The sequence below is a fragment of the Pyxicephalus adspersus genome, chromosome 2, assembly GCF_032062135.1.
Source record: "Pyxicephalus adspersus chromosome 2, UCB_Pads_2.0, whole genome shotgun sequence".
NCBI classification, from domain to species: Eukaryota; Metazoa; Chordata; class Amphibia; order Anura; family Pyxicephalidae; genus Pyxicephalus; species Pyxicephalus adspersus.
The window spans coordinates 110,321,666-110,343,599 of record NC_092859.1 but is presented as its reverse complement, the minus strand read 5'-3'; the positions used below and the strand labels follow the sequence as shown (position 1 = coordinate 110,343,599).

General features: G+C 36.9%; 1 protein-coding gene across 1 annotated transcript in view; it reads right to left on the bottom strand.

The window, feature by feature from the left end:
- Positions 1-8,752: 8,752 nt before the first annotated feature.
- LOC140322139 (carboxypeptidase A1-like) overlaps positions 8,753-21,934 on the bottom strand; it is a 13,601-nt gene continuing 419 nt past the window's right edge. Inside the window, 10 exon segments of the mRNA XM_072398754.1 lie at positions 8,753-9,033; positions 11,219-11,303; positions 15,462-15,673; positions 17,988-18,078; positions 18,692-18,802; positions 18,947-19,045; positions 19,835-19,936; positions 20,603-20,701; positions 20,990-21,124; positions 21,750-21,831. Coding sequence (XP_072254855.1) covers positions 8,846-9,033; positions 11,219-11,303; positions 15,462-15,673; positions 17,988-18,078; positions 18,692-18,802; positions 18,947-19,045; positions 19,835-19,936; positions 20,603-20,701; positions 20,990-21,124; positions 21,750-21,831 — 1,204 coding nt within the window. The 3' untranslated portion in view covers positions 8,753-8,845.

Genomic DNA, 21,934 nt, shown 5'->3' with positions numbered 1-21,934 from the left:
CGTACAGTATGGGTCAAAGGTATACAACCAAAAATACATGTAAAGTGCAATAATAAAACAATAAACAGGATTGTGAATAACCAAATAGAACCTGATTATTTTCATTTTTCTTTTTTTGTAAAACAAAGGATGGGTATATAGAAAGAAGAGAGGGGGAGGGGGGTACAAATCCGATCAATTACAGAAATCTACTCACATTAAATACATTAACCACCAAAAGTATACATTTAGTTAGCAGAGGTATGTAGTGAAGTGGGCTGAGGGGCTGCAAGAGCCCAATATATTCCACTGATGTAGAGAAATGAATCCAGTGGTACCAAGTCTGGGCAAGTTTGTCCGCTCCTTTGGAATCAGTGGATATCATAACTTCCATATATTAGATATCAGTTACCCTTCTCAACCAGTGGCTTACAGTCAGTCGGGGGAGAGGTGCTCTTCCAGTAAGCAGGTATACATGCTTTAGCAGCGTTCAATAGATGTCTCAAAAGGGAATTCTTGTACACCTTGCTCGAGAAGTCAGAAACATGAAGAAGCGCTGGTTTGGCTTTGATATCAATTTCCTGTAAGTTTAAGGATAATTTAAGCCACTGAGTTCCAATAAATCTGCAATTTGGGGCACTCCCAAAAAATATGCAGCAGCGTGCCCTGAGCTATACCACATCTCAAGCAAATGCCGCCAGTATGTGGAAAGAGCTTGGCAAGCCGATCAGGTGTCCTGTACCAGCGGGTACCCAGCTTGTAGTTAGTCTCCTGATATCTATTACATATAGATGCCTCATGACAAAAGTGCAGCATCATGTCTTTTTGTTCATCTGAGAAGCGCATGTTTAGTTCAGCCTCCCACTTAGACACAAATGGGGGGATTCAGGGGCATCTAAAGTTAGCAACGTCTGGTATGCATATGAAAGTGTGCCTCTCTGGGAGCGTTTAGAAATACACAAAGACTTAATAGGCAATAAGGACAGGCGAATAAACAAGCCCTCAGAAGGGACTACAACACATAAGAGAGTTGTATATGCCTCCAGGGGAACAATGATGGCAGCTCATTATCTGATTGCAAGGTCAGTAAGTGGGCCCATTCCCCACTGTGGAGGAAGTGCATAGCTCTGTAAACTCCAAGTCCACGCCAAGAACGAGAAATTGGGTCGGAGAGTCCAGGAGGAAACTACGGGTTGCCCAAGAGAGAGGTCAGGGATATGTAACTACTTTCTGGGTGGTAAAAAATGTGGAAACTATTCTTAACATCTCGCCAATCAGAGGATGTCTGGACATAGCGGCCTTAACAGACACCGGTGCCCACACCAATTAGTCAATTGGGGTTTCGAAGCATGCGTCTTCCAACTCCACCCAAAGTTTGGATTTAGCGTTTGTGCACCAATCCAGTAGTCTGGACAAGTGTACAGCTTGGTGATAAAGTGTGGGATCTGGGAACGCCAGCCTACCTTTAGCTTTAGGGAGTCTCAGTATGGACATTTTGATTCTTGGGGTACCATATCCATATCAGAAGGGCCTGTAGTATATACAGTAACCTGGGCATAACATCATTTTTAACACATTACACCTTTCAAACCATGTAAATGCCAGCTCTTTCCACTGCTGCAGGTCTTTCCAAATCTGATTAAGTAAAGGCAGGAAAATGAGATCTACAACACGTGACAGCTTTGTGGGGATCTGGGTTCCCAAGTACAAGATAGATGTCTTAGCCCCTTTGAAAGTGAAAGAAAGGGTTATTGCCTCCTTAGTTGACTGGGGAAGGGAGATGCTCAGTGCTTCTGATTTTTGCAAATTTATTTTGTAATTGGAGAGCGCTGAAAACCTTCGCAGCTCCTGCAATAGATTGGGCAGTGAAGTGACTGGGGAGGTGACAAAAAACAGCAAATCATCTGCGTATGCTGTGACTTTATGCTCGGTCGGACCGACCTGTACTCCTTTTATTACGGGTTTGGCTTGGATAGGCTGTAAAAAAGGCTCCAGGGACAGGACAAACAACAGGGGGGAAAGGGGCCAGCCCTGCCTTGTGCTGTTGGTGATAGCAAAGCGATCTGAGAGTTCTCCATTCACTCTTACTCTAGCACTGGGGGAGTAGAGGACATCTATCTATGATGGGGAAGAATTGTTTATAATATGCCAAAGTAGGGCTGTCAGGGCCTGGCGCCTTCCCTGTAGCCGCGCGGCGAAGTGCGGACTGGAGTTCCAATAATGTGATTGGTTTGTCTAGTCCCTCTGAAATTTCTGAGGTGAGTGTAGGGAAATCAGAAGCACTGAGGTATATTTGAATTTTGGTTAACTGGTCTTGTGGGGCCGGGTCATTCAGGTTAGTTCTGAAATTGTAAAGTTGGCTATAATAATCGTGGAAGGTTCGAGCTATGTCAGCAGTGGAGTGTGCTATTGCATCTGCGGGCATTTTGATGCTGGGGATAAACATAGCTGCCCACTTGGATTTGAGAGCTCTTGCCAAAGCTCTACCGTAATGGTTGGCATGCTCATAGTAGAACTGTTTGCAGTTAAGCAATTGTGATTTAGCTGTTTCTCTATAGAGGGATATAATTTGGTCACTCGTGGAGCGCAATTGGGCCTCCAGATCCGCCGCAGGAAGCTGCTTGTGCAGCATCTCGAGCCAATGGATTCTAGGAGCAAGGTGTTTAGCCTCTCTGCTTTTAACTTTTTGAGCCTGCTGCCTTGTTGAATAAACAAGCCCCCGATGAAGCATTTATGTGCTTCCCAGACATGAAGTGGGTTGTCTGTGGACCCTTCGTTACTTGCAAAGAAAGAGCTAAGCTCTTGCTCGATTTTCTCATAGAGTCCTGGGGGTCCCAAGCAACATATCATTAGGTTTCCAGGCCCCTGGTGCAAAGGTCCTGGACCTCATTGAAATAGGTACTGTAACCCGTGCATGGTAGGAAAAGGTTATGAAACCGATATCCGAATCAAGTACTTGAGGAATAGCAAAATGGGACACCAAGAAAAAATCCAGTCTAGAATACATGTTGTGCACTGGGGAGTAAAACGTATAATCCATAGCTCCAGGGTGCTGAATGCACCATATGTCAACCAGCTGGTTATTGTGCAGTAGGGATCTCAATCTCCTGTGATAGGAGTACGGCAAATGTGACTGCCCTTTTGATACATCCAAAGATGGGTTAGATTGAAATCCACACCAAGTACCACCGTACCTTAAACAATCTCGGACAACAGTGTAAGCCTGTGTTCAAGAAGGGACAATTGATCAGTATTTGGAAGGTATACAAAGTAAAAGTAAACATTTGTTCGTTCACTTTGCCTTGTACTATGAGGAAGCAGCCTTCAGTTTTCAGCAGGGAATGGGACCTAGGTAAAGAGCTATAAATGAGGATGCTCAATCCTCTAGATTTGGAGTTGGGCCACAAACTGTGGTAGCTATAGTGGAATTGCTTATTGCGGGGACCTTGACATGCCATAAGTGGGTCTCTTGCAAAAAGGCGACATTGCACCTAGATTTCTTGAGAACATTAAATAAAATTGAGCTTTTGGTGGGTGAGTTTAATCCCTTAACATTCAATGAAGTGAGAGTGAGTGACATTGTTCAGAGTGCTTTTATAACACTTTGCCTGCAAAGTTTTTAGTTCTTTGGTCTTTTCTGGTAAAATTGTTGTCAAATTAAGACAGTAGATGAAGGAAAATCTCCAAAAGCAACACAGAGAAAAATGTTTTGTTAACTTTTATTTGTTACACTTAACACTACTGTTGCAGATTTTTACTGTTTGACAAAGGACAGGAGGGAAACCTCTCATAGAGTAGTAAAACCTAACAGAGGTCCTGGATTTTTTTCCATTCTACCCAAAGCTTTAGAAAACATGTTGGTTCACTGATGCTTGATTGAGGAGTTTATTTACCACTTCCTAAGAATATGTAAAATGTTTTCTTTCATCGAAATGAGACACATTCTTTTATTGTTGAGGTGGTTGAGCTTGATGGTTTCTGTTGTCTATTGTTATATAATACTGCCCTACATTAAAGATAAAAGTGGCCTCCTCCTATGATAAGCCTGTCAACTATGGATGCAGATAACTGCTGAATTCTGCTTAAATTTCTGGAAAAAAAAGATCAAACTTGGGGGATACTGTATGTGGTTTTAAACTTTTTTTTAAAGGACTTTCCTTGGGATATTACCAGTTCTGTTAAATGCCAGATTTCCTACAATCTGGTTATAGAATGGAAATCCTAAAGTGATGTAATTAAACAAATTGGTACAACGGTGCAACGAGTTACATTGATAGTCATTGTGGTTGAAGATACATTGCTGGTTGATGCTGGATCTACTTCAGGGGACATAGGATTATTTTTTTTAATTTTATAACAAAATACAATAAGAAAAGGAAGTGTAACCCTAACACACCTTTACTAAAAAACAAGCTGCCCACTAAGTAAAACAAAAGGAAAGTAGTACTACAAAATAATGGATATAGTAGTTAAAATAATAATTTAAAACTGCAAAATTAAAAAGCTGTTCAGATCTGCAGAAATGCTGTAAAAAGCCAGTAACAATCAAAGTATATTATATTCTGAGTGCTACAAAACTGCAGGGCATAGATAAAAGAAAAGAATACAACCCTCCTTCTTCTGGTCAAAGCATACAACAAGTATCTTAAAATGAAATACGGTAAGTCTTTTTGCATAATAGTTTTTCTTGTGTTGTATAAAATTACAAAACAACTTATTGTAGCATACAACAAATACTTACAACTAAACAAGTCTTTTGCATTATATTTTTAACTGTTACAGGAAACAACAGATTTGTATCCTTATACATCCAGCTAGTCCCCAGCCATGTTGCAGTTTTGTTTTTTTTTTTGTTTTAAACTGGTTTATTGATATATGGCTTCCTAAAGTAGGTTTATTACTCCCAAATTATGCTTCTCCCAATTCCTCCCAAAGTAAAAATTGCTACTGAGTCAGTGTTGTCACTGATAATAGGAGATCCCCCAACCCCAGAGATGTAAATTTAGGGAAAAACACCCTAGGGTTGGTCATACCCCAAAACGCCCCCGTACTGGTGATGTTACTAGAGAAAAAAAGTCCCTGTGTGGGTGATGTCAGCAGGAGAAAGACTGGATTAGCATTCCTGTCAATGACATGAATAAGGAGAAGTCAGCTGGAGGCTTTTTGGGGATTTTGTGAAATGCAAGAGACTGTTGGCATGGAGTAACTCCATGGGAAGTTTTAGGGCTGAAGGGTCCTGGAGAAGGGAGAAGGGCCTACAGGTGGGTGTCCAAATTGAGAAGGAAATCTTTTCTTTGTAGGTAGCCCCATCACAGTAAGCAGGCATTAGAGGTTAGAATTGAATTATCTAATTTTCTTCTCTGTCTGAAGGCTACGTACACATGTCAGATAATCATCGCTCGAGATGAACAGTAATGCTCATCTGGGTTGAGTGTCTGGCACATGTACAGTGGTCACCCAATGTTTTTCATAAATCAGTTGTTGTGGATCCATGACCAATAATCAATATTGACCGTCATGTAAGTCAAAGAAGAAAAGCACAGCGGGGTTCTGCTTGCTCATTATTCCTCCTCCCCTCTCCATATATCATAATGGGCCCTGTGTGTACGGCACTTGCTTGTTCATCTCTCACTATCTGTCACTGGAAACAATCATAAAAGATCTAACAGCAATCTAACTGGAAACAGCAATACAAATCTAACGTGTGCTAAATGTGTTTGTCACATATTAATGCATGGTATATTTATTAAATAATCCCTATTATCTATCCTTCAATCCTTCATAGCATAACACTTATCTTTAGGAGACTTGTTTTCCTGTTCTCCTGCAGAAACAAGTCCTTGGAACAACAGTCCAAGTGTAAAAATTCAATTACTAACTAATCTGGAGTTGAAAACTCACAATGTGCTCCTTTCCCACACATGTAATGTATTTATGTACATGTTAATAATGCTGTTATATAACAATTTTTAATCTGTGGTATAGATGCAGTGAAAATGTAAAAGCTGTTTTATAGGCAAAATGAAAATATGTTTATATGAAAAAAAATTTAAATCACACTGGGGAGTGAACTGATTTTATTTGGCACTGTGAAGTAGAAGAATGGCACTGTAATGTGTTTAAAGAGACCCTATCACCAGCCTAAAAATTGCATGTGAATGCACAGAAAAATAAGCATTGTGAATAGTTGCAGAGTTTATTTCTTTAAATCTTGTTATATGCTTTTGAATTTGCTGGAAAATCTGATTTCTCCAGGAGAATCTCTTCCTATCTTTAAATGCCATAGCGCTGCGCTGCCCTGCTTCTGCCAACCTCCTGCATACAGTTTTATGTGGCTGCCAGTTGAGGTGTGAAGGAGTATACTATGGCTATACTTTGCAATCTCAGGGTTTTGGATTTCTACACAGGGGAGGCTTGTACAGATAAATAGCATACAAAAAATACATTGAATTCACATACAATCTTTTTCTCTTTAAACATTAAACATTTAAAAAAGAAAAACATTTAATTCAATATTTTATTAAATAACCCCAGACTAGAATAACAGACAGCACAACTAAAATTTAGAATTTTGGACACAATGCAAAGGTAGGTTAAGTAAATAGGATTATAAAACATGAAGTGAAATGAGAAGAAATGTTTGCAGCCTTTTTGCATCCACTTCATATTCATGTATTTTTTTTTATCTATTTATAAAACAAAAATTCATGGGCTTTTCATTCAGCAAAACTCTATTACCGGAGTGTGAACTAGCCTGCACAGTATTCTTTACAGAATGGCGTTGATTTACTAAAGGGCATTAGACTGTTCACTGAGCAAAATGAATTATTACTCATCAAAAGTTAATTTACTTAAGGTAGCAAATGAAGTAAAAAAAAAATATCTGGAGAATACCCAGTCACATGGAGGGAAATATCACATTTTTGCAAAATCTACTTGCACATGTTTGGATGGCTAAGTGACTAAGCGATGTGACTTACCCATTGCATGTAATGCTCCCCACATTTTCTTTTACTAACTATTGAGTTCTGTTGTTTTGGTAAACAGCGGGAGCTGAAAGTTGTTAGGGGCAGAAAACATGGCCTGTAGTAAAAAAAAAAAAAAAAAAAATAGGCAAAGGGCCACATGACTGGGTGGTTAGGGAAGGTGAGAATAGAAGACTTGATTTGCTTAGGTTTGAACTAATTGGCTGAAGGAGATGGGGTGTGGTGGTCTGATGGGCAGGTCAAAGGTCAGTAATAAAAGGGGGGCTAGTCCGAGGGGAGAGGTCAGTCTGAGAGGGAATACCAGAGAAAAGGACATTGCCCACCCTACCTCCCTGTATTTGGGCACTGGGGGGTCGAGTTTATGTCATGGCAGCAAAAGGCGGTTCTTTGGTTGGTCGATGGGAGTTATAAAATAAAAAAAAAACAGGGAAATGCAAACCCATCACAGTATGGAGTTCAGGGCAAATGGAGCCCCACACAATACTGGGTTGTTGTGGGGGCAAGGAGGGAGCAGAGGATGCCCGCTAACTGTTCCCGAGCCAGCAAGGTAGCGGCTGGGAGCCTGTTGGGGTGAGCAGTGTTTAGCTTAGGAAGAGTTTGTAGAGTAGGGGTACTCTCATGGACTCTTAAATAAAGTTATAACAGATTGCTTAGAAAGTGCCGAAAATGTTTTAAATGTTGTAAAATGTTTTAAATGTTTAAATGATATTGGTGTTTTTGTACATTTGTATGTTAAATTTGAAATTGTAGGATATAGCAATCAAATGGGCTTCTATGGCCAAAATTTTATACCACCAGACAATTGTAGTGTTTTTATTAGGGGAAAAGTTTAAGGGTTATTGAAAAAAAAAAGGAACGGTTTCATCTACTCTACCTTAGTCATGCTCCCCACTGTGTTTTTACCTACAGAGTCTGTTCCCAGGTTGGGCCCCCAGACACCAGACTATGCCAGGATCTATTGCTCCAGAATCCTAAACTTGGGATGGGCCAAATAACTTATTCTATTTTCTTCTTGTAAGATTACTTTTTTTGATACCCTTATTATCGGTAGTGATGTGGACACCTAAGGAAGAACCTCATTTAAAAGACCCCTTTTCCTAGAGAAAGAGGCGCATCATGAAATTGTGGCCATTTAGATTTTTTTTTTAAAACCAGCGTTCAGTGAGAAGAGGATGGGAGAGAAGATTAGTAATTGCCTGGAGATCATCTTAAAATATCAATATGGCACATTACACCTCTAGGTATGAACATGATTGAAGATGTAGATTTTTATTATTAACTAACAGTATTTATATAGAGCAAACATATTACGCAGCACTGTACATTAAACGGGATTACTATTTAACCAGAATATTACGTTTACCTAACCCACCAACCTTATGGGGAATAGATCAAATATCCAAAAAGTAAACATCAATAAACATAACTTTGTTAAACTTTGAAATATAGTAAATTTATAAAATAATAATTTCTTACTGATAGCAAAACATAAATATGTGTAGTGACCAACAAATGCTAAGATGTGGTTGGCTAGCTCCCTCTACTGTTCTATTAATGTACTGCACTGTCTGCTTCTATTACAACTTCAGTATTTATCTACTCAATTATGCATGTGTCTGAATGACAACAGTATTTGACATCCAATATTAATATTTTGCAATATTATCATTAAAAAAAGTTTTAGTAGAACATATTTAACGTATAAACAGTAACAAAAAAGTAGCATTTTGCAGTATATTTTTGTGGACTGATAGCCTTAAAACATATGTCAAAAAAATAAGCCACACTGCAGTAATAATCACAGGTAATTTATTTATTTAAAGATGCTTAAGACACAGACTTATTATTTGACATTATGTAGAATGGTGACATTTGGGGTGTCAGTAGGGATGATCCCTGACATGCTCCATGATTGTCATTAGTGCCAGCCATGTCTCTTCAGCTGTGGGTAGGATCTGCTCTGCTGGAAGGAGGAAGCCATATTTCCCAGTATCTCTTAACTCAAAGGTGTAGGAATATTTAATACCATTATCATATGCCCAGTCAGTTGTTGTGCCATCTGCCTGATCTATATAGGACAGTAAGTTTTGGAGCATTATAAGCCTTCTTACATTACAATTAGGTTTGTTCTATAAGCATGTAAATACACAGAGCGGAATTATACAGCTAGGCACACTATAATCAGGGAACCATTTGGTATCAATAGAATCTCCATCTGTTACCTATGGATTTTCTATATCTCTATTTTATTTGCAACCGACACAATATTAGCTGTTCATAAAAATATGACACTCTATATGCGCTATTACATACATCATCACATTTAAAGGGAAGGATATTTGCTGCCAGACATCTTTGTTTCTTCAATCCCAACTCTAAACTAGCTGAACATGTTTATAAATGTTTGTACCATAGGTAAATGTTTATAATGAAGCAGATGTCACTTTTCATCAAATAAGTTTCTAGTTCCATAGGGGAACACCTCTAAATAATGTTTACAGCTGAAATAACAGCAAAAAATAAAATAATAAACTTTGTTAAACACAACTTAAAGGGCAACTTCTGCTTTTCTTAAAGTTGCCTATCAGTAACTTTATTGAGTGTAGACAGCCTAGGATGATATTTTTGGCATTTTCCCTTCAGCCCTGCTCCAGCTCTTTTACTTCTGACATTGTCCTGGGTGGCTACTCTTCATTTTGTGTTCACTCTCTGAAGTCCCATAAATTTCTAATGGGAGAGACTCACTCTGATCTACCACTGGCAATGGCAATGGAATGCTGACAATAAAGAGGAGGTGGGTGATACTCTATTGAAAGTAAAATTGCTGGCTTGGGGCTAAAGGCTATTGAAATTTTAATGTTAGTGTTCTCTAGTGGTAGAGGGTTGAAATATTTTTACCTTAAGGTAGAACTGTTTGAAGGTAGTCCACCATCTGCTCCCTCTTTGTTGCCTGCATACACCTTCAGAGCTGCTGTAAATGTCAAGTTCTAACACTAACACTAAACATCTAATAGTCTTTGTCCCCATCTCCTCCTGTATGTTACTAGTAAGGCTGATAATCATACTAATGGGCCAATAGCAATATCAAGGAAATGGTACACTGAGTGAGGTGCAATGCTACCAGTTTTGCCAGCTACACCAACCTTGATTTTGGGGTATTAAGGCTGTTCTTGTATACATTTAAAGGCATATAGAGGATTGTTTAGTGATAGGGCCTTTAGGTACCATATTGGCATTGGCAAATATACTTTGGCACTCAGGAGCTATTGGAAGAGCTAACTATTGAAATAAAATGTGTTCTTATTAGTATGCTTTGAAGTGCAAGTAACATAGTGGGAGCATCATTCATAGCATATAAAAACAGTAGGTCAGGGCATTCTGAGTATTATTTTAGCTATAAGCAAGCTGTAGGACAGCCTTGAGTGGCTCCTGAACAATGTGTGCATGTCCTTTGATCACCGATCTTTTATATAATTTTGCATCCCCAGCACTCTTTGAAATGACTCTGTTACTATAATTAGTGAAAAACAGGGCTAGCTGCAAAGCATGCAGTAAATACATAACTATATCAGGTTTGTTGGATCACCCAGCTTCACTGCTGAAAGTGTATTCTCTCCAGCCTTGGAGAACTTTAATAAATTAGGGACATTATCTGTTAGGATGTTGGGGGTCAGACAGTTTATAAGTTACCTAGTATCATCATTCCCAGAGCCAATAATTTTACAATTATACTTACACATTCTAACATATGATAATATATAGATGTTTTTTACACCTCTCTACTGTTTTAGTCTGAATTCAGATTATCCTTAGCTGGTACTGGTAAGAGGTTTTAAAGCTAAAATCCAGCACAGTTGTACAAGCGTGTCTCCTGTACATAAAATACTTCTTCTGTTTTTTTCTTGCACCCTATGAGCTTCTTACAATGTGAATTAAAAGCTGAAAAAAGTCAGATAGAGCTTCCCTGATTTCCTCACATTACCCTTACATTATGGGTTTTCATAGGTTGCTATATGTTTTACACTTTCCTCCTTGCACCTAAATAAATTAAATACCCTGAAACCTTTAATTCTACACAGCCCCTGTATTGTAGGTACTGAAATACATCAGACATCTGTCACTCTTTAAATCCTTTGAATGACACACACTCATAGCCCTCTCATCCCAAACATTCTCTTTTTAATGCCTAGGAATACTGGTTTTAAAAATCTTAGTGGAATTTACTATGCACAATTTATTTTGTGATTACTTACAAATGGTAGCAATGGTGGAGCCATATCTATACTGAGTTCCATGTAAAGATGATAAAGCAGCAGCTGCTTCTTTGGCCAGTTCATTCTGAAAACACATTATTCATACTTGTTTGTAAAACATAACTTTATGGGGAACATTAGTTACTTTAAGTTTGGTAATGTCATACAGTATGTAATGATAGTAGTAGTTAATGACATTTAACTTAGCTGTACAATCCAACATTACAGAACAAGTTCAGCTAAATGTAACAACTACTAGCTGGATCAAGTATCTTGAGTTCTAATTTGTATATGACAATAATGAGGCTACTTTGTTTTTTTTCTTATTTCTGTTTTTAACTATCCTACCGATAGGCTTTATAGCATATTTATCTCCAACAACAATGAACATGTTTTCCAGAGCACGTTCAAATCAAATGTTTTTTTTTTATAAGAATATACAGTCGAAACACATCTATAATTTTTTACCTGTATTTTGTTCACTCTAAATATTATAAACACGTGTCAACATGTGTGATTTATGATAGCCCTGAATGCAGTTAGTTTTATTTTTTTGTTGTGGCAATCATGATTTCATGACTTTATTGTAGTCACAGTCTAATGTATGCCCCACAACATTCCAAACTGCAAATAAATTATGAAAAAAAAAATAAGCAAAGGATATGAAAATTTGGATCCCAGAACTACCGTCACTTGTGCCGATTAGTGGCAGAAAGCATGATAACAATCTCACAAAGGGAAAACAAATCAAACTTTTATATAGATCAGGGACCCCTGTCTATAGATATAACAAAAGGGAAACAGGTTTTGTTTGGTTGCATGCTTGCCAACATACAGAAAGCATGTATGGTGGTCAGAATACTACTGTACCTAATATCCTTTATCTAGGACTATCATTGGTACTTAGCACTCACCATTGAAAACTAAATAGTCTACACACAGTCCCTGATTTTTTCTTATTCTTACCAACTCTGGTGATCAGATCTGGTGATCAGCTGCAAGATTATTTGTGTAGCCATAAGGAAACAGCAGCATCTGAGAATAGCTGTGTATGGTAAGCATAGCCTTCACATTACCATGCGCTAGGATAAAATCCACAATACCATTAACTTCAGGCTCAGAATGTGGATATGGTCCATGGTATGTCTCATCACATGGATTTCTGCTGGAACCAGGACCTGCAATGAAGCACATTCAATGCTTTTCCTTCTCTTTATTTATAAAGTTGTAGTACAAGGTAATTTATACGTCCTTGCAAATAAATGCTGGGTATGCAAGTGTTTGGATTTCATTTCCCCCACTTTTTAGATATAAATACGTAACATTGATAGGAATGCTAACATCAATTTCTGTACACATAGACACTAGCTACTGTATTCCGTGCTGATCAATAGAGATCAATGATTTCTGTGTAAACCTCTATCTTTCTTCCACTTTGCCTCAATTATGGAGAAATAGATCAAGGAGAGAAACTGGAGTAGGTTTTTCTCCTTTAAAATTGGGTGCGTCTTATAGGCCGGAGCGTCTTATAGTCCGAAAAATACGGTAAAATTGCTGGCTTGGGGCTAAAGGCTATTGAAATTTTAATTTTAGTGTTCTCTAGGGGTAGAGGGTTGAAATAGTTTTACCTTAAGGTAGAACTGTTCGAAGGTAGTCCACCATCTGCTCCCTCTTTGTTGCCTGCATACACCTTCAGAGCTGCTGTAAATGTCAAGTTCCAACACTATCTAATAGTCTTTGTCCCTATCCCCTCCTGTATGTTACTAATAAGGCTGACAATGATACTAATGGGCTAATAGCAATATCAAGGAAAAGGGACACTGAGTGAGGTGCAATGCTACCAGTTTTGTCAGCTACACCAACCTTGATTTTGGGGTATTAAGGCTGTTCTTGTATACATATAAAGGCATATAGAGGACCGTTTAGTGATAGAGCCTTTAGGTACTATATTGGCATTGGCAAATATACTTTGGCATTCAGGGGCTATTGGAAGAGCTAACCATTGAAATGAAATTTGATCCTATTAGTATGATTTGAAGTGCAAGTAACAGTGGGAGAATTATTCCTAGCATATAAAAACAGAAGGTCAGGGCATTCTGATTACTATTTTAGCTATAAGCAAGCTGTAGGACAGCCTTGAGTGGCTCCTGAACAATGTGTGCATGTCCTTTGATCACTGATCTTTTATATATTTTTGCATCCCCAGCACTCTTTGAAATTACTCTGTTACTATATTTAGTGAAAAACAGGGCTAGCTGCAAAGCATGCAGTAAATACATAACTATATCTCTGCCTGTCCCAGGGAACGTTCTTCCCTTGATAAAATATTTTTAGCATCCAGCACACTTCCAGGTATGTCACCTGCCAGGCTATCTACCTGCGCCCTATAATACCTCCCACCAGCCCTAGTGTTCAGCAGTCATAAAGGAGCTGATAAGGTAGACCACAGAGCTTTGTTGGCTACCAGTGACAAAATGCCTCTTTATATTTAACTTATTTATGCAATGCAAAAAATAATTACAACAACCAGGTATTGTACAGTGCTGACAGGTAGGACTCCATCAGATATTAACAAATATGCTGTATGCAATAGTGATACCACTTAGAGCAAAGTCCACAAACTTTTTCTACACTGTGAGTCCCTAACCCAATCTCAGTCACCTTCAGGACATCACACTGTTATCTGTTAGGATGTTGGGGGTCAGACAGTTTATAAGTTACCTAGTATCATCATTCCCAGAGCCAATAATTTTACAATTAAACTTACACATTCTAACATATGATAATATATAGATGTTTACACCTCTCTACTGTTTTAGTCTGAATGCAGATTATCCTTAGCTGGTACTGATAAGAGGATTTAAAGCTGTGATCCAGCACAGCTGTACAAGCTTGTCTCCTGTACATAAAATACTTATTCTGATTTTATTGCACCCTATGAGCTTCTTACAATGTGAATTAAAAGCTGAAAAAGTCAGATAGAGCTTCCCTGATTTCCTCAAATTAACCTTGCATTATGGGTTTTCATAGGTTGCTAAATGTTGTACACTTTCCTCCGTGCACCTAAAAAAATAAATAACTTGAAACCTTTAATTCTACACAGCCCCTGTATTGTAGGTACTGAAATACATCAGACATCTGTCACTCTTTAAATCCTTTGAATGACACACACTCATAGCCCTCTCATGCCAAACATTCTCATTTTAATGCCTAAGAATACTGGTTTTAAAAATCTTAGTGGAATTTACCATGCACAATTTATTTTGTGATTACTTACAAATGGTAGCAATGGTGGAGCCATATCTGTACTGAGTTCCATGTAAAGATGATAAAGCAGCAGTTGCTTCTTTGGCCAGTTCATTCTGAAAACACATTATTTATACTTGTTTGTAAAACATAACTTTATGGGGAACATTAGTTACTTTAAGTTTGGTAATGTCATACAGTATGTAATGATAGTAGTAGTTAATGACATTTAACTTAGCTGTACAATCCAACATTACAGAACAAGTTCAGCTAAATGTAACAACTACTAGCTGGATCAAGTATCTTGAGTTCTAATTTGTATATGACAATAATGAGGCTACTTTGTTTTTTTTCTTATTTCTGTTTTTAACTATCCTACCGATAGGCTTTATAGCATATTTATCTCCAACAACAATGAACATGTTTTCCAGAGCACGTTCAAATCAAATGTTTTTTTTTTATAAGAATATACAGTCGAAACACATCTATAATTTTTTACCTGTATTTTGTTCACTCTAAATATTATAAACACGTGTCAACATGTGTGATTTATGATAGCCCTGAATGCAGTTAGTTTTATTTTTTTGTTGTGGCAATCATGATTTCATGACTTTATTGTAGTCACAGTCTAATGTATGCCCCACAACATTCCAAACTGCAAATAAATTATGAAAAAAAAAATAAGCAAAGGATATGAAAATTTGGATCCCAGAACTACCGTCACTTGTGCCGATTAGTGGCAGAAAGCATGATAACAATCTCACAAAGGGAAAACAAATCAAACTTTTATATAGATCAGGGACCCCTGTCTATAGATATAACAAAAGGGAAACAGGTTTTGTTTGGTTGCATGCTTGCCAACATACAGAAAGCATGTATGGTGGTCAGAATACTACTGTACCTAATATCCTTTATCTAGGACTATCATTGGTACTTAGCACTCACCATTGAAAACTAAATAGTCTACACACAGTCCCTGATTTTTTCTTATTCTTACCAACTCTGGTGATCAGATCTGGTGATCAGCTGCAAGATTATTTGTGTAGCCATAAGGAAACAGCAGCATCTGAGAATAGCTGTGTATGGTAAGCATAGCCTTCACATTACCATGCGCTAGGATAAAATCCACAATACCATTAACTTCAGGCTCAGAATGTGGATATGGTCCATGGTATGTCTCATCACATGGATTTCTGCTGGAACCAGGACCTGCAATGAAGCACATTCAATGCTTTTCCTTCTCTTTATTTATAAAGTTGTAGTACAAGGTAATTTATACGTCCTTGCAAATAAATGCTGGGTATGCAAGTGTTTGGATTTCATTTCCCCCACTTTTTAGATATAAATACGTAACATTGATAGGAATGCTAACATCAATTTCTGTACACATAGACACTAGCTACTGTATTCCGTGCTGATCAATAGAGATCAATGATTTCTGTGTAAACCTCTATCTTTCTTCCACTTTGCCTCAATTATGGAGAAATAGATCAAGGAGAGAAACTGGAGTGACAGAAACCTAGTAGTTGTGAGCACATCTTTCAATGTGCCCTAGACTTAGAAAAATAAAGACGCGTCAGCTCCTGTATCCAATTAGTGATTCCTAATTGTATGATTTATCTTTGCCCATTTACACCTTTTCAAGAAGGTTGCACATAACATTCATTGTATATAACATCCTCTGATTCAGTTACATAAGAGTAAAATATAATAAGACTAAAAAATAATGCGTATGCAATTATCTATAGCAAGCATTCACAAGTAAGCTTTTTTTTATAGTTTAAATACAACCATCTAAAAATCTAAAGTTTATAGTTTTTAAAGCTATTGTACTATACTGTGCTATACACTGAAGGAGCATTTACTGATATGGCCTTAAGTTTTCGAAGGACTTTTTAAAGGGGTCACAACTATCATTTTTGTTATAGTTTTGGGACCACATAATTGTATTAACAAAAATTTAAATAAATCAATATAACTTCTAGAATTTGAAGGATTCATGGATTTCAATGTTTGCATGCATTTCCTAAATATATTACACTAGTCTCCCAATCAAAAGTTAAACACCTAGATTTCTGATACCAATAAATATCAAAGCCTGGCAGTACAATTACTTCATTATTAAATATTAATAATGGTTTGAATTTATTTGTGCAAAAAGTGAAACAGAAACTCCAGACAACAAGCAAGTAAACAAGGAAAACAGGAAAGTCCATGCAATATTTGTAAAATATCTAATGCAGCCAAATGAATATATTTGGGGTAAACTCTCTCACTTATTTAAAAGTAAAATGAGGCTATGGTGTGCCCAAAGCGAGAGAGCAATGCTTGCACTATTGCACATCTACTTTTGTAGTCCTCATATCTAGCAAAATTAATCTGGCGAATATTAGTCTTTAAACCAAAAATCTTGCCAAATTGATTTAAAATACTATTTCTTAAAGCGCTTCTATGACAGTATCCAACAAAGTAAGAGAGGACTGGTCAGAACTAAAGCTACCTATACACGCTAGATGATTGTTGCCCAAGTTAAATGGTTGTAATCACAGCAGTCTCCTAATGTCATTCATCAATCTGCACTGAAGGATTGATAAATGAGCGAGTGGGGACACATGCTTTCCGAGGATGCAGTGCACAATGGGATGCTACTCATTCAACCTCCACCCTCCCCTCTCCATTGAACACAATGGCGCGATGTGTACATCTCTTTGACATCTGTACAGGATTTAAACTGAACCAAACAAAACTACAATTACAAGATAGTATCAAAACTAATACAGGAGTTAAATAAATGGTTTTGGAAACAATTGTTAGTGGTGATCCTTCTCCCGAAAGCTGGAGGTTTAAACTCAACCCCCTTACAAATGTCCTGAGGCTGCGATACCAATCTTTGATTTTTACCCCAGGCTATCACAAATTAACCTCTAAGGCAAAGGAAATGAGGCTTGGTCTAATAGTAAGTTTTAAATCTTTTAAAGGGAAGCTGCCATGTTTCTGTTTGATTTTATTTAAATGTTTATTAAAGTTTTATTTAAATGTTTATGATCCAGCAAACCTGGAGTGAATCTGGTCCAGGGTTCAATACATTTGCTAGCAAATAGTAAATGACTTTGAATAAATCCATTCCAGGTTTGCTGGATCACCTAGCTTCACTGATGAAAGTGTTTCCCTAGCCTTGGAGAGCTTTAATAAATCAAGGCCCAGTGAGTCTGTTAAGCATTAATTGTTATCTAACAAGCAAACTGATTGCATGAGTCTGTGTATAACCGATTTATTAAGATTATTTCATCCCTAAAGACAAAAGGAAGGAATAGTTCCCTTTTCTGAGTTAGTAAGAACAAAATGCAGTTTAAAAAGCTATTTCTAATTTTTCCATGCCACCTACCTGAAAATGATAAATATGAAATATTTATATCAACAGATTTACATTCACCTTATTAAGAAAAACTAAATCACTTCCATTTCCCAAGCAACAATAATTTGCTGGTTGTCATGTTATTTGGTATGATAAATGATTGTGTACCTCCAAAGCCAGCATTCCAATTTCGGTTTGGGTCCACCCCGACACAAGAAGAACCTGCATTGATAGATCTGGTTTTCCTCCACATGCGATTCTAGATAAAGCATTAGTAAAAATATATTTACATTTCTTTAGAAAATTACTATCACATGTTAATTTGTATTGTTCATGCCATCACATACACAAGTCTTAAAAATGGATTTAGATTTGTATTTTTTGTAAAATTCATGATAGAGGCGAGTGAGCATTGTATCTATGCTGCTCTTGCATATTCTTAGCATGCCCTTGGAAGGAGGTAAGATCATGCATATTGCAGTTTATAGGCCATCATAGGGATAGTATCACTGATATGCAAGCTCTGAAGTGTGCATTGCATCTGGAAGTTAAGAAATATATTCCACTTGAAAAAGTGATTGATGTCTTCTTACAAGGACATATTTTCACACACTAAAATATCTTTGGAAACAACAGGCCATTTTCCATGTGTTAATGATCTCTGCAACAACAGACTTAAAAAAACAATTTGCAGAAATAAACAGATATATTAAATTGCCTAGTAACTGTATTCCCATCTGTACAGAAAGCTATATATGTGCAGCAAGGTAAACCAGTGCTAAGGGGAAAAATCCACTTGTGCTTAAACTGTTAAAACTGTATAAAAATTGATTACATAGTAACCTATGCATGAGAACTAAGTTCAAGCTTACCTTGCTATGGGTATAGGCATATCCATCAGGGTTTGTCACAATTTGCAGAAATATGTCCAGATTGTCTAATACAGACGTAAGCGATGGATCAACCCCATAAGTGCTAGCTATCTGTAAACACACATACAACACATTGTTTTGTAATTCATTGCTATTTTTTGTTATATAAAACTTTTTTGATTAAAAAAAATCTAATAAATCTGTACAGCATGCTATCTCAGATACATATGCTAGTCAAAATTGATTGCTTATAACCTTTTTAGCTGTCCATATTCCAGTGGCCTGAGTAATCCACTCTCGAGAATGAATTCCAGTGTCGATCCAAATGGCTGGCTTATTACCACCAGTACTGAACTGGGAAGGAAAACATATCAGTCAGATCTTTTGTGCCGTTAAAAAAAGGTAGCAAGAGTATTAGATGCAAAAATATGTAGAAAAGAGGTTATTTTGTTTGTAAAAACAGCTATATTTTTAAACTATTTCTTTATAAAAATTTAAAGCCCATTAAAACGGAAAATGAAGACTGAGCCTTCTTTTTCAGTTGTACATTTAGGCATTACAGAAATGCTCCAGTCCATAATACTACTATTTGTTGGTAATTTGGGGATTCTACAGAAGAATGTGCCTGTTGGTGATGCTGGAATGCCACTGTAGGTTACAAAGCCAGTAAATGTGATCCGTCATACAGGATTTAGAAAATTAGCTACATTGCATGAGCTGTAAGAAGCCTCCCTATTATCTAATGTTAGAAAGTTGGTGTGTAGAGTGCATTGCATTATAGCAAATTACATTGTCCTGAATGTTTAGCACATGTATATCATGTCCAGACCTATTTTTAGTAGAGCATATACTCACTCAAACCCTCAAACATGCATCTACAAATACTTAATATTCTGATGTAAAATTTCAAGAGAAAATAAAATAAAGTAAATGTACCAATTTAAACACCCCATAGTGAATCTTGGATTATGTGATAAGAGAGCTTTCTCATTAATTTGCATACCTTCTAGCTTTTTAGATATAGGGAAGAGGGACACTTTTTAGTTCAGAGTATGTAAGCAAATGAGACACCCCATGTCATGCCCTTGTTATGCAGAACATACGTAATGAATATGCACAAAATGAATAAAGCAGATGATTTACCTTCAATGCATGAATTGGACGACCTTCAGAGCTCAGAGCAATATTAATCTTGCTGACCAGTTTTGGGTATTCCAATACTAGACTGTCTATCCAGTTGTAAATCTGAGAAAAATCAATACAACAGTTTACCCCGATGTCATATTTGCATAACAATATGGTACATTTCTTTTCAATTACTACCCAGGAGCTGCAATAGAAAATAAGTGATGGTAATTCCCATCCCAGACTGGTTTCTGCAGTTTTTATTACCGCTTCTTTCATTGTACCCTACTGATAACTCCCCAAATTTGGATTTCCTCTGTTTTGTTACTTTGATCAGCAGGATAGATAAGGTTGATCTTTCTTTCACTAATCTATTAATTTTTACATACACTTAAAGTTATAATACTATATAGTGAAGTATGAATAAGAAAGACAGCCTTAGAACCAGCACCTTAAAAAACATCAATAAGAGTTCCAATTTTTCTTTGACTGAAACAGCTAATGCCATATCGGATCATACTACAACTATACAAGCATCCCCGATAAAAATGATTTCTGTGGCTCTGAATGACATGCTTTTGTTGTGTTCAGTGCACTGCTGGTACTATCTATGTTTATAAATGATAAATACACAGTTAGTACATTCTATGGTTGGTAATATGAGGAAAGTATATTAATATAGGGCCATACTTTGCTTGGTTAGCTTTTGGCAGTATTCTGGTCTAGCACTTATTTTATCTGTGATGCCTACAAAGATCATCAGTTAGAGTTACATGTTATACCAACCTCATCCAGTGTGTGGTATGTAGAATAGCTAAAACTGTTAGATCTTCTTTCCCGAGACTTTGACTCCTTAATTTCTTTCTGTTCCCGATCCAGTAATTCCTGAAGGAGGGATTATAATGTACTCTCATTATATGATATAAACATATAGCTGCTTCCAATTGTTTGTACCATATCATGGTGCCATGACAGCTTGGATGTTCAGGTCATCAAATACACACGTCAATCTTATCATGAGAGGGAGAGATCAGTTTGCAGATCAGATTTGTCCCACATACTGGATGGTGAACCAGAATATGACTTCTCACTCCACAGTACAGAATATTACTTTGCCATATATGCATAGACAAATTTATTATTATATTTATTTGTAAATTACATGTTTGTTACCTGAACATCTTCTATCATTATAGAATACTCAATATTGTTGGACTCTAAAAATACTTTAACGTTCTGTAAAACAGGAAAAGGAACTCTCATGTCCACAGGAATATTGTGTCTTGCAGGACTGCGCCAAAAATCGATCTGGAACACAAGGAATCTTTATTATTAGTCAACAATAAAGCAAGAATTAGCATTATAATTCAGCAAGGTTTATACTGCAGCTGCATATGTATTAAGGGTAGCAATGTTATGTGGACTTTATTCATCCAGTTTGACATACACTTTTGTTAAATGGCTTTGGGCTTGTGTTGATTTTGGTTTAACATCAGTTATAGATGTATCTAAAATCATTTTAACAGATATATATGATCAGAATTGGCCCTTCTGACCTGTATTTGAATTTCTTTATGCAGATCTTGCATTTCTTGTACATTTATATGAGAATCCAAAAGACCATAGAAATAGGTCCTATGGAGTGAGGGTCCAGCACTATATCTATACTTTGAAGATGGAAACCCGCCTTCACCCATCACCTCTGGTGAATTACGCTCCTAACAGTGTTAAAGGTGAAAGATTGGAGGCAATATATATATCTCAATATACCTGATTTAGCTCATGTCAATAAGACTTTATCGGTTTGTGAACTGACTTCCGGAAAAGAAACCTGATTGGTAGCCATTGGTTGGGGGTTGCATGCTACTCCTAAAATGCAACTTAATTATTAATGTTACAAGGCTGAGAAAGGTACAGAAATTGTTATTTATACCTGTAAATGCTTCATAGCTTCCAGCTGTCTTAGTAAATGTAGCTGAGTTTCATCTTTGGCTTGAACTCGTAGAACTTGATCTCTATAATATAAGTATTTTATTTACTAATGTTTATAAACAAATATTTGTACAAAATACAGTATATATGTACATTATTATTAATAAAAATAACTGTATATTATGC